Source organism: Oryza brachyantha, chromosome 1 (genome assembly GCF_000231095.2).
Source record: "Oryza brachyantha chromosome 1, ObraRS2, whole genome shotgun sequence".
Lineage (NCBI taxonomy): Eukaryota > Viridiplantae > Streptophyta > Magnoliopsida > Poales > Poaceae > Oryza > Oryza brachyantha.
Genome location: NC_023163.2, coordinates 315750 through 329276, shown reverse-complemented (window position 1 = coordinate 329276; position 13527 = coordinate 315750). Strand labels below are relative to the sequence as shown.

Here is a 13527-nt window from a genome sequence, read left to right as displayed (position 1 = left end):
AAGATATGTATACAATCTGAATACGAATTTTACGTTTGTTTCTCCCTGGGACGACACAATGCAATCGTAATCCGCCTGCAAAGTAACTGTGAAGTACATACTGTCAACGAGAGCTCCAGCAACCTATATATAAAGTTCATTTCCATATCTCCCACTTTCTATCTTTAGTTGCTGTCTCCAAAGTTGTGGCATCCATTCGACTTGCAAAGATAAAAGGATGCTCTCTGCACCATATATACTTCAATTCATGTTCATCTGCACTACTATGCAAAAGCACTAGCTAGCCTTCTTACTGAAACTGCAAGTGCTCGCTTCCTCTGAACAAAACTCTCACTAATTACTGAACTTCTCTTTTCTTCAAAATCTATTGTCCATAAATAAATAAACTCAAATTAAAGGTCTCACAGAACGCATATAACTAAAAGACAGTAAAAAAAATCAAGTTACTGAAAGTTTTGCTTGTTGCTCGGAATTCAGATTTCCCTGAAGATACAAAATGCAATACACTAAAGACATGTTTCTGTATTTTCTTCAGAGAGAAGCAGCATATGTATATATCGATCTCTTTAGAGATTTGTTTCAGTTCAACAACAAAAAGTATCTCGAGGTATTAGTAACTCGCGGGACCAAATCATTTCTGATCGTTAGATCTAACAATGCACATCTACTTAGCTAATCCAATAGTAAAAAATAATTAGATATCTCGAAGTATTTTTTGTTAGACCGAAACAAATCTCAATAAGATAGAATTATTCGGGTTGCTTATTAGATACACAGTCAAAAGGTGATGCTGATGTAAAGATTGGGGGATTCAGATGCAAGGCCCATCCGAAATCGATCTGTCCTCCGAAAAGAATAAAAGAAAACCACATACGGACATGTGATACATAGATGTGATAAATCATTGGATGAATCTTTTTTTTTTTTAGGTTTGGAGGCAGCAGCTGAAGAAGAAGCGCCGGATATGCTGTGAACATACCTTTTTTTTCGTTGGGATGTTGTGCTGATGGCCTCATCATGGACAAAAAGAAGAAAAAGAGAGGAAAAAAAGAAGCATCATTGTTCTATCTCGATCTCGATCTCGATCTCGATGCAATGGCCGGCCGGTTCTCCGCATATTTGGCTGTAGCTAGTGGCAGGCCATTCATGTCGATGGAGGCTGTAATATTGCGATTGTAATATTGGAAATGGAATAGAACAGATTCAGCATAGCAAAACTGATAAATTCTGATATGATATGACAGCAACATATCGTAGCATGTACTCTTATATCCTTATCTCGTTGATTGGGAGCATCTCTGATCAAAGATCATTTCTTTAGCTATGATCTCCCTAGTTTGATCAGTTCAGCTTAATTGGGTATTCAGATGGCAATCAACAGTCACGCTTAGATGATGGATCATGGATGGTTGCAGGCAGCTCAGTCTGCTTAGATAGGTACTACTTCAGTTAATTTGCTACTCTTGATCCTGGGCTGCAAGTTGAAGGATCGCAACAGAGTAAAAGAACTACTAGAAGGGGATGAATGGTAGGTAGATTAAAAAACCAAATCTTTTCGTGGAAATAAAAGATTACCTTCACAAAAGTCTTACCGAAGCCTCCGGTCGCACTGCGTTTATGCCACCGGTCAGACCGCTGTTATGTGGCCGGTCAGATCGCTCGCATAACCTTGGTCAGACCGACATTGAGTGGCCGGTCAGACCACCAGTCTACCTGCAGTTAGACCGTCGGGATCCTAGAAAAATGCCGATCGACAAAGCTTCAAGATGTAGATTGAATCTCTCGACTTTTATTGATCAACCAGTGTTTACAAAATGCATAGAAAGCACTCCTAACTAAAACTTTCGATCTAATATCGAAATAGAGTCGAAACCCTAATTCTTTTCTCAAAAGGCACAAAAAAAAACTCACTGGAGTCATACCCCTCGGTACCTATTTATAACCTCGACATGGGTATGCAAGACCCACGTATCTGGCACGAATTAGGACTCCCAATCTCGTAGGAAACCAATCCTTATCCGTAACTAACCATATCTCTATCTCTAATACAACAAATTTTCTCAAATCCGGACTCTATCCGAACTCAACTTCCATATCCCATACGCACATAATATCTCCATCGTATGTCACATGGAATCTTCACCACCACGTGCATTGAACTCTAGCCTAAGTATCCCGCATGATATCTCGACCGCCAGACGTCACCTTATCTCCAAGTTGACTCCCGATCCATCACCAGTATACTCTCCCGAGGTATCAAGTCATCTACACATGAATCAAACAAAGAAACCATATTTCGAGACCAAGCTATCTCCAACTTGACTCATGATTAGCAACACAACAGTACCCATACATATAGAAACCAACTAGAAGTCGAATTCACGAAGAACAAATCCAAAACCGAAAAGAAAACTGAAAGCTAAGACTTTCGGGGCTGACCTGCCGGTTTGACCGCCCAGATATCTGCGGTCGGACCGCAGTTATCTGAAAGGTCTGACCGCCCATATACATGCGGTCTGACCGCCCGATCAATTTTCACAAAAACATTTAACTTACAAACCATCAATTTATTCTTCACAAAAACATGTAGCATAATTGCATACATTTTCAGGGATGAGGGCATGAAATGGATGCCAAGACGACGAAGAAGAAAGGGAGATAAATGGCGCAGGAAGGAAAAAACAGCAGGAGGACAATCAAGGAACATGTAGTGCAGTGCAGGCATCACGACACTGACGACAGCTGCTGCTGCTACGAGTCACATTAATTATATATGGGATCGATGAGATGAGATGAGATGAGCACAGTACGTTGTTGTTACTAGGCAACTAGGCTCGCCCTCGCCCTCGCCCGTGAAGTAATCACGAGCGAATTGATCCATGAACGCCTACTACCTACACTGTACGTCTCTACCTTCTAGATGAATGATCCAACAAATTCACAGCTTCCTCCGCTCCGCTCCAATCCAATCCAATCCAAAATACCCGTGCTTCGGTATAACTTTGTTTGGGGTTGTTTCTTTGGTTTTTTTAATGCAAAAGTAAAACGATATATTTGTAAATAAAAAATAATTTATGGATAAAATCTTTATATACGTATTCTTAGCTATCCAAAAAGCAAGACTGGAAAATAAACTTCGGTAAAAAACAAAAATCAACTCCAAATTAAGGTGAAAATTTTAAAAATTTTGGCTTATAAGCATAAGCGTAAAGATATGGTGCATAACCTTCGAACTATGTATTAGTTTTGTAGATTTTTATTGTTAGTTATTTGAGTGAGGGTTTTATAACAAGATTTATATGTCCTTTTGACAACCAGAGGTTTGTACATCCTGGCAGGGGCGTCCGGGGGCCGTGCGAAGTTGGCGACCGCAGGCCCCCAAAAATCATGGCTCCAAGATTTACAAATTATACTAACTATATATAATTTAGGTTTTTTAATTAGAAATCAGTCTAAGTTGTCTTGTATAACAAGTATATATCAACAGTTTAGTTCTTCAGGATTTTATTCTACAAGAAAATAAAGGTCCGGTCTAAATTCTAAATTTCTTTAAACGACATGAGTGTTTTCTCAATATAACCATTGTATAAGCGTCATTAATTCTTTTATTTTGGTACTCGATATTAGGTCTCTGCTTAATGCTCTGAACTGCGACTCATATTTCATGGGACGTCGCTGATCCTGGCAACTTGAAACAGAAGAACACAAAACTGTAGTATATGTCCATTTGTGTTTGGTGCTGAGCTGATCCTGATGAGCTATCTACTCATGGCCAAGCACGGTACAATCGATTGCCTTTGGCTGTTCGTGGGTGATAAAAATAGGGATGAAAGTGAGTCCGTCCAAAAGATACTTTTAAGTAAAGTTAATTTTCTGTTCGTAGTGGGAAACCTTAAACACGTTTTCGCTGAATTAGTCGCCAACTTATGCACTGCATGGCTATTGTTATTGATATCAAAATATTACTCCCTTCATTCTAAATTAAAATCACTTCTAGTTTTTAAGATTTAATTTTTTTACTACAACAATATAAGAAATTCTGGGCATTGGTTCCAATGCACAGAAATGCATATATTTTCAACAATTATGTGCTTAAAAATGAAATATAAGTAATTTAAAATTCAAAAATTGACCACTGAGAGGATAGCAAAGGAATATTTTTGCTTTAACTGTATTTGTTTTTTATAATAGTATAAATAACTTATAATTAATTATATTTTCAAACTGTGTGAGTAAAAGAGATTATTCATGATTTAATAATTACAAAATCTGCAATAAAAATTGAGTTATATTTGATTCGAGTCTTAACTAATCGGAATAAAAAAATGGTGTTGTATTTCGTAACTAATAACATACAGAATACAAAATAGATCTGTTCTCAATGTGGTATACAATGTTAAATGTTGATCTATGGTCATGAATATGAATATGATAATCTAATTAGGCCGTGTTCGGCCAGAGAGTCAAAGATATCTGATCCTCTTTTTTTCTACACGTACGCTTCCTGAACTGCTAAACGGTGTATTTTTTACGAAAATTTTATATAGGAAAGTTGTTTTAAAAATCATATTAATCTATTTTATTTTTTTAATAATTAACAATTAATTAATCATGTACTAATCTATTACTATGTTTCCGCGCCGGATAACTAATCCATCTACCATCCCAAACGAACGCAGCCTTAGTGACATACGGAGAGATGTTTAATTTGGTTAGCATGAAAGTTTCTTAAAATTGTATAAGTAGTGATGTACTCACTTAGTCCTAAAATATTGTAATATAAAATTGGATTAGACACGTCCTACTACTACGAATCTAATCTAGCTGTCACATAGATAGAAATCCAATCTTAAGTTGTTATATTATCAGACATTGGGCAGAATAATAAGTTAGTGGGGGTGAAAGAACAGTTAATTACGGTGGAGCAGAGCAGGCATCCCTATCAGGGACAAGTTAAAGGAGCTAGCTAATACTTCCATTACAAAATATAAATATTTTAAAGTTGTTTATAATATATTAAGACGATGTTAAAAGATCCCCTTTCAATTACTTCAGTTGTCTATTTTTAAAATTTAAATTGATTTGATTCTCTTTCTAAGCATCGGATAGATTTTGAAATCATTTGAACGATTGAAATCATGGTGTAAATACTATATTATGGTATAAAATTTAAATTCTAAAAAGTTCACATTTTAAACGAAGGGAGTGGGTGTGAACACACTTGCAGCCTTATTTTTCTTCTGCTAATGCATATTAGATAAAAAATGAATTTTTAATCTTAAATTTAGAGTTGATTTTGAGATTTTTTTTATTATAGTTTACTTTTCACTCAATGCTTTTAAATCCCTAAGAGCACGTCTATAACAATTTATTTACAAATTATTTTTATTTATGAATATACAATTTGGTTTTCCCCCATCAATCGCTCTCTTGGCAAGCAGATATGGTTGTTTTATTAAGAGAAAGAAGACGATAATGCGTTAGCTGTATGTGAGCATCTTGGCATGTGATTGGTTGGAGGATTGAAGGGCACATGATGATGGAGATCGTTGTGCAATGCAAGCTGGTAGGGATCAGATAGCGATCGATGATTTATATTAATCATACATACATTAATTTGATTTGCAGACTAGTTAATGATTATAAAGAGGAGGTGTAGACTAGTTAATTTAGACATAGTACTACGTTTTTTTTTTGGTAGTATTAAGCGCATAGAGTAGGGTCGTTATATCCTGGCATGCATGCTCCATTACTTATATAAATCAGTGCAATTTTTTTCCATAATCTGCAAAAGGAAAAAAATCAGTGCAATGATTTAACTATCTGTATTTTGGAGGTGTAAGGAAGAGTTATTTTGGGTGACAGCATGCAAATACTGTGCAATTTGGAGGTTGTTCCAAGATAGCATGCACATAATCCTATGAATGCTCTAGCTGATTAGTAGCAGATGTGGCTGTGGCTTCCGTATACGGATGGGTGATACGGCCGTACGTCCTTCCACGATGGCATCTGCCATGGCATGCACTTGCGCTTGCAGTGCAGTGGGTCCGTCCTCCCATGTATCATATCATAATAATATCATGTATCCAGTTTGATTAGCAACTACTAAATCCACTTGTTGCAATTAATAACTTAACTCATCATCATGCAGGCAAGATGCATACGCATGATGATGAATCGAATCGGCTAACACACAGCATGCCCAGCAACGACAAGAGCAAATTAATGATCGATCGATCGATCGATCGGACGATGAGAACATATATTGATCGAATGCATCTAATCTGGATTGAATTCATTGTGTGTACGTTGTCTGATCTCAAACATAATCTGGATTGAATTTAATCCTGTAGTACAGTGGAGTATGTACCAAATGGCGGGCAGTTTGAGGTCGTTGTACCACCACCGACCTTCCGTTGTGCTACTGATTACTGACGAAGAAGATAAAAGGGTGGTGATTGTATGATATATTTGTAAAGAAATAATAATTTATAAATAATTTTTTATATATGTTCTAAGCTGTCTAAATTCTGAATAATAAACTATGAAAAAATTATAAAAAAATTAACTTTTAACTTATAAGTATAAGAAAATATGTAATGCAAGCCATGTCCACAAAATATCTACTTGTGCTGTTCTGTTACAGATCGATCGATTGGAAGAGGGAGAAAAAAAGAAACAGATCGATCGATTTGGTTCATCACTTTAAACGCTTTCGGTGGCATCGCGCAACTCTGTATCTAAAATGATTCATATGGTGTAAGTTACAGATTTGCTCCTCCGATCCGATGATGACGAGCGGGTACATTGATTGCATGATAGCTACTCCATTGGACGACGGCGAGTGAAAGGAAAATTTCATTCATGCTTACTACTACTTGGTAAACGAGTTAGATTTAGCTAAAGGAAATTTCTGCTTATGTCCAGTCGGTTCAATTCAATGGATCGAGTATGTACAGCTCCGTCCTCGGACATGATTTTTGCATACAAGTTGGCCCTTTTTCTTTCAGAGCTTATCCCGAATGGAAGTCCTGTGATTACTGTCCTCAAAAAGTAGGAAACGCGTCTTCTCTTCTCTCCTCTTCTCTGGAGGAGCTAACGAAAAAAAACTTTATTAAGCCAGCACAGCACAGCACAGCAGTAGCAGTGGAGGTGTTATCGTGTCACTCAAACACTTCAATCCTCCAGCATCAGCTGCTTGCGCCAAAACAAAACAAAACAAAACAAAGAAAGCTAGCGTCTTTCTCTCTACTCCTCGCCGCCGCTGCACCGCACCACCGAAAAAAGCTCATCGGTGTGGTGGCTGCAGTTGCCACTTCGTCGTCTTCTCCGGCCGCTTTCCAGTCTCATCTTTCTTCGGATCGAGTTTAGGATGCGACTGAATCGCCCATCAGACCAGCCACACCCAGAGATAATGTAGCGCCAACGAAACAGTGCCTAACTGAATCCCCATTTTCTTCGCTTTGGATCATTCATTGAATCTGCCCTTTTTTCCTGCCATAAGGATTGGATCCTCTTTCTGAATCCCCCCGCGAGATTCCAGCCAGGTCCTCCGCCAAAGCCGATTCGCATTGATTCCAAGATCCAAACTTTTCTTCCCGGCGGACAAAAAAGTTGCCATCTTTGGAGATGAAGAGCCTGCAATGCTTCAAGCAGGGCAGCGGCGGCGGCCAGGGGAAGAGGCTGGAGCGGCGGCTGTCACTCGGGGATTACAAGAAGGCCGTGTCCTGGTCCAAGTACCTAGTGGCTCCGCCGGGCGCCAGGATCCGTGGCGGTGGCGAGGAGCTGTGGAGCGCCGACCTGTCCAAGCTGGAGATCCGGACCAAGTTCGCCACGGGCCGGCACAGCCGCGTCTACTCCGGCCGGTACGGCGGCCGCGAGGTGGCCATCAAGATGGTTAGCCAGCCTGAGGAGGACGCCGCCCTCGCCGCCGAGCTCGAGCGCCAGTTCGCCTCCGAGGTCGCCCTCCTCCTCCGCCTCCGCCACCCCAACATCATCTCGGTACAAACCTTTCTTCTTCTTCTATTTTTTAACTTGTGATTTGTAGTACGTACTACGTAGTAACATGAACTTTGTTCCGGCATGCTGCTCTATACAATGGATTCTGGGGTCATATCATATCTCTCTGCTATTAGTGCAACGGATTCTCTGCTGGTCATACTTGTGAATCTTGTGGGGACTTGTCCATCATTTTTGTGCAGTTTGTCAAGTCGAATTAAATCTATGAGTTGCCTCCGATCCATCCTTCTCCCTACTGTTCATCTCTCGAGTAAGCAGTAGAAATGCTGTGCAGTCGTAGATGTTAATGCAAGTTGTTGGGTTTTGGTTTGGTTGGTTTTGTCTGTATGAGATATTGAATTAATATCGTACACGAACTGTCTTTTAGAACCAAATTGTTAGTTTCACATCATCATCTTAGTTCCTTTACGCTTTTTGGTGTGCCCCATGCGTGCACTAGGCTGTAGGATTTGTTATGCTAACCGATCTTCACATTAAAGGTTGATACTTTATCCCTTGTTTCAATTGGGGGAAGGGGGTGGTAAGATAAGTCTGGGTGTGACATGATTCATGCTTGTTTATACAATAACCCAAGTAGGAGGGAGACAACATAGCAGAGAAAAACTTCTCCCTTCAATAGTATGATATTGATATTTAAGATAGTGAAATCTGAGACACGTATCAAATGTTACAGCAATACCGCTTCCTCCCTACCCTTTCTCTACATGTACACTCTTGCCCTTATTATCCATCAAACTGAGAGCTAGTAGTGGCGGTTTGTACTTTGTATAGTGATTTTGTGAGATCCTGAATGCTTTTTGTGCATCTTGAGTCATATGTTACTTAAAATACCTTCCTTTTTTTTGGGAGAAAATTCAATAGAGCTTCTTATCTGTATAGCGAATGGCGAAGTGCATCGAATGAACCTCTCTAGCCACCCAACTACTTTTAGCTGTTCACTGAAGGTGGTTTATGGGAAAGCTTACCCCCTCAGTTCCTTTGATTGGTCAGTACATATCAGGATATTTTGACACGAGTGCTATAAAAGCTAAGCAGTCTTTAGATTAGTTGATTAGTTCAATCACTGTCCACAACACTTTTATAACGTATATGAATTGGCTTCATTATGAAGAAGTTGGGTAAAGAGAGCCACCAGCCAATGGTTGTATTTAGGTTGTTATCCTATGCTTGATGAGTTCATACCATCTACAACACTATAAGTGATAATATTAGATACTTGTCTGAGAAGTTAAAAGATGATATTCCTAATTAAAGCGTGTGGTGGACCATACATGGCATCCAAATTTAACTGCTTTCATATGCCAAGAAAAGTTCATCTCATAGGAATTTAATAGAGAGAATTGACTCAAAGAGTGATAGTTGGTGATTTCGTGTACAGATAAAAATCTATCTTACTTTTCACTTTATCAAGTGCCTAACTGGATCGCTGGTCCCACAGATCACATGGAAAATACCGCTTTGTCAAACCAACTGAAGTTGAGTAAGCGCAAAAATCATGTGACATTTATGCAAGTTGCACTCCAAATGCTCTTCAATTATCCTGGCAACTTTCTGCAAGAACCTTGATTCTTCATGAATCTTTTATGAAAATACATTGCTAAATTGGTTTATATGAATGTTAGCCCGCGTTTGATCTCAAAAGCATTGTTGTGTTTTTCTGTTGCATTATATACCATCATGATATTTTAGCTGCGCAGTTTAAATATATTGCTAAAATAGGTCTTCGTTCTAATAGTATGATAGACAAACTGCTCATTCCTTCGTCACCCCTTTTCTAACCTGTTATTCTCTATTTGCCCCTTAGAAATTTGCACAGTGCGCAGAGTGATGGGAGGGGCAAATAGAGAATAGAAGTTAAGAACAAGGGTCATTGAAGGGATGAGCAGTTTCAGAGAGGTAATTAAGGGAAGTGGCCAACTCACAGTGGGGGAAAAAAGAACTCTACATATAAAGCATACTGGATTTAAAATGAAAGATACTCATTACTTTTAACTTGTGAAGGGACTCTTGTAACCAATTAATCTTGTTTGCTCATTTAAGTCTCAAACTGATGAAACACATCTATCTCTTGTTTTTCAGTTTGTTGCAGCATGTAAGAAACCACCAGTCTTCTGTATCATTACCGAGTACATGGCAGGTGGCTCCCTTAGGAAATATCTACATCAGCAAGAACCTCATTCTGTTCCAATTGAATTAGTACTGAAGTTAGCTTTAGAGATTGCTCGTGGAATGAGCTACCTACACTCACAAGGCATACTTCACAGAGACTTGAAATCGGAGAATATACTTCTCGATGGAGATATGTCAGTAAAAGTGGCAGATTTCGGAATTTCGTGCTTAGAATCACAGTGTGGAAATGGTAAGGGTTTTACTGGGACATATAGATGGATGGCTCCAGAAATGATAAAAGAAAAACACCATACGAGGAAGGTTGATGTGTACAGCTTTGGAATTGTCTTGTGGGAGATTTTGACTGCTTTGGTACCATTCAGTGAGATGACTCCTGAGCAAGCTGCAGTTGCTGTTGCCTTAAAGGTATGATTTTTGACATGCCATGTGCATCTTTGTTTCTTGGCTATAATGTAGGCTGTTAAAATAATGAGATGCTGCTCCTGCTTTTTCACTCGCAGAACCAAGAGAAACATTTGGTTGTTTCCGTAAGAGTAACAGTGGATTTTAATTCTGTTGACATGGTTTTCTGGTCTGCTTTAAAAGAAAGCATATTAAGCATCCTAGATCCATTTTGATGATGAAAGCATGTCACTGCTCTGAAACTTGAATATGCTGAAAATATGATGCTTTCCACACGTGTTGTGCAACGAGTGTGGTAGTCATATTCTATATTGTTTCACAAGTTTGGGAAATAAGAGTTCATTAACTTCTAGGTCCTATCACTGTTACTGATGACGTTTATCAATTGGACTTTTGCATCTAATAACTTTTGTTTTGTGCAGGATTCAAGGCCACCACTGCCTCCTTCATGCCCTGTGGCAATAAGCCATCTGATAACTCAGTGCTGGGCCACCAATCCAGACAGAAGGCCTCAGTTCGACGACATTGTTGCCATACTCGAGAGCTACAGAGAAGCTCTTGAAGAGGATCCATCCTTCTTGGTGTCATATATACCCCCTCCGCCGCACCATCACCAGCAGCATCACCAACAGAGCCTTCTCCGGTGCTTCCCTCGCTGCAGGACCACTCGACGATCTGCGTCTCTGAGAGTATGATGTCGGTCCACGGCTTCGTCTTCGCCTTCGCCTTCGCCGTGTATGATATGCACTTTGTTTTCAGTTTCTTTTTCAATGCGCCGGCCCCCTATTATGCGGCAGTAAGGCTTGCTATGATTTTAGTATCCTCCCCTCCTTTTTTTCCATCTGTTTATTATTGACGATTTCCATCATTAATGCTTGCCTGCCTCGAGTTTACTTGAGAGACGACAGGCAGTTTTCTTTTCTTCTATTTTGATTATCTATCTGTAATGTCGTTTTAATTTCGACGAGAGAGCCTCTGTAATTGTAATATAATCGAGCTCTTCCTGCAATTCTCTGCTTCTGTTGTGATCAGTGCAATTTTATGTCTTGAACTAGGTCAATGTTCATCCTTGCATGGTAAGACACATGATGAACATTTTATTTCTTCTTCGGGTGCATTACTATCGTCATTAGGACAGTAATCCATTTTTATGAACAGTACGAAGTTAAATATTTTAATAGCAAGAAATAAGTCAAATAATTATTTTAATAACAAAAATAAGATCGATCAATCGATCACACATGTTACTAGGTTTATCATATACAAAAATAACTTATTTTTAATCTTTTCACTTTTAATTATGCTTATAAGTCAAAATTTAAATTTTCAACCTTAAATACGTTTTTGGGGTATTTTAACGAAAGATATTTTCTAACCTTAGCTTTTAGATCACAAAAAATATGTATATAAATATTTTATTAATAAATTATTTTTTATTTGCAAATGCCGCATGAAAAGCCAATTAAACAATCATCACTCTTTGACTTTAAGTGAGCAATAGACATGAAGATTGAACATTTATATATGTAAATAAGCTCGCAATAATATTCCAACAGAAGTATTATTATGTGGATCCCCTAGTAATATGAATAGAAATTAAGTCCTGAGCGATGAGCGAGACCACCAGCTTGAGCTTGACGACGAAGGAGCGGTGCTTGACCTTGACATCGACGGCGTAGGGCTCCTCCGCGCCTTCTTCTTCTTCTTGTACGGCGAACGACAACGGTTTCTGTGTTGACGTCGGTGATCCTCTTCCGACGACGACTCCGTGGAGCCCACCTCGTCGTCGCTCCTGAAGCTCTCGCTATCGGACGACGACGACGACGACGAGGTCACGGTGCGGTGGCTTGAGCTCTCTTCAAGGGGAGGCTGCGGCGGCGTGTCACTGTCCCCTGCCGCCGCCACCGCCGCCGCCTGCTGTTGGTGGAGGGACGCAAGGCGGGCGCAGATGTCGGCGTAGCAGACGAGCACGACGGCGACGGTGAAGGCGGCGCAGGCGAGGCTGATGGCTGTGGACGGGTCCATGGCGCGGGCGGCCGTGGCCATGTCGGCGGCCATCGCGCAGACGGCCTCGCCGATGACGACGAGGTGGTCCCGGAAGGTGGCCATGATTGATCGATCCAAATATCCAATCCAATGCTAGCTGTGTTAAATTTGTTGCGGCGATGATGCAGTGCAACAGATCGATCGGTAGATCGAAGAAGTAGGAGGAATATATTTATGTATATATGCGATGCGAGAGCGCGGGTGGTGTTCGTGTTGGTTACGGATACGGCGGCGGCGTCGGAGGATAGCACGCCGACATGGCCGGAGTCTTACTCGTACGTACGGCATCTGATCGAAAGCATGGGCCTTTTTATTCCACCAAATAACAATAACAATAACAATAATAATAATAATAATAATAATAATAATAATAATAATAATAATAATAATAATAATAATAATACCCTCCATTCTCCCACTAATTTGGACTTTGGGCCTTGGCCTCCGAATCGAGCCATAAATTAAATTCTAACTCAATTTAAAAGATCTCAACAATTTCTTTTCTAAGTAAATTGCCAACAAAAGTTTTTAAAACAAATACCTTCGTCTTTTCATTTATGGTTATAAGCCAAAATATAATTTTTTAACCTTAAATTTGAAAATTGACTTAAAGATTTTTTTTGTCATATGTTATTTTTCAACCTTTCCTTTTTATCGCTATGAACATGCATATAAAATTTTTGTTTACAAATTATTTTCTGTCTGTAAATATGTTATTTTGCTTATTAATTGAATAAGACAAAAGATGGGCACAAAAAATAATATGAATTTATTTAGTAAAATATTTTTGCAAAGATCACCGCAGTGAGAAATTTTCCACTCCCTCCGCAAATGTCGTGGGAAAGTTGTAATTGGTTTTAGAGAAAGAATGTGAGAAATTTTAGTGGTGAAAGTTTGTAATTCATTAAAATAGAATGTAGTTGTAAAAAA

General features: G+C 39.2%; 1 protein-coding gene across 1 annotated transcript; it reads left to right on the top strand.

The window, feature by feature from the left end:
- Window positions 1-7041: 7041 nt before the first annotated feature.
- Window positions 7042-11601, top strand: LOC102708284 (serine/threonine/tyrosine-protein kinase HT1-like). Its single transcript, XM_015837027.2, has 4 exons — window positions 7042-7416; window positions 7505-8001; window positions 10099-10554; window positions 10974-11601. The coding sequence occupies exons 2-4, from the start codon at window positions 7630-7632 to the stop codon at window positions 11244-11246; spliced, it is 1101 nt and encodes a 366-aa protein (XP_015692513.1). The 5' UTR covers window positions 7042-7416; window positions 7505-7629; the 3' UTR covers window positions 11247-11601.
- The last annotated feature ends 1926 nt before the right edge of the window (window positions 11602-13527 follow it).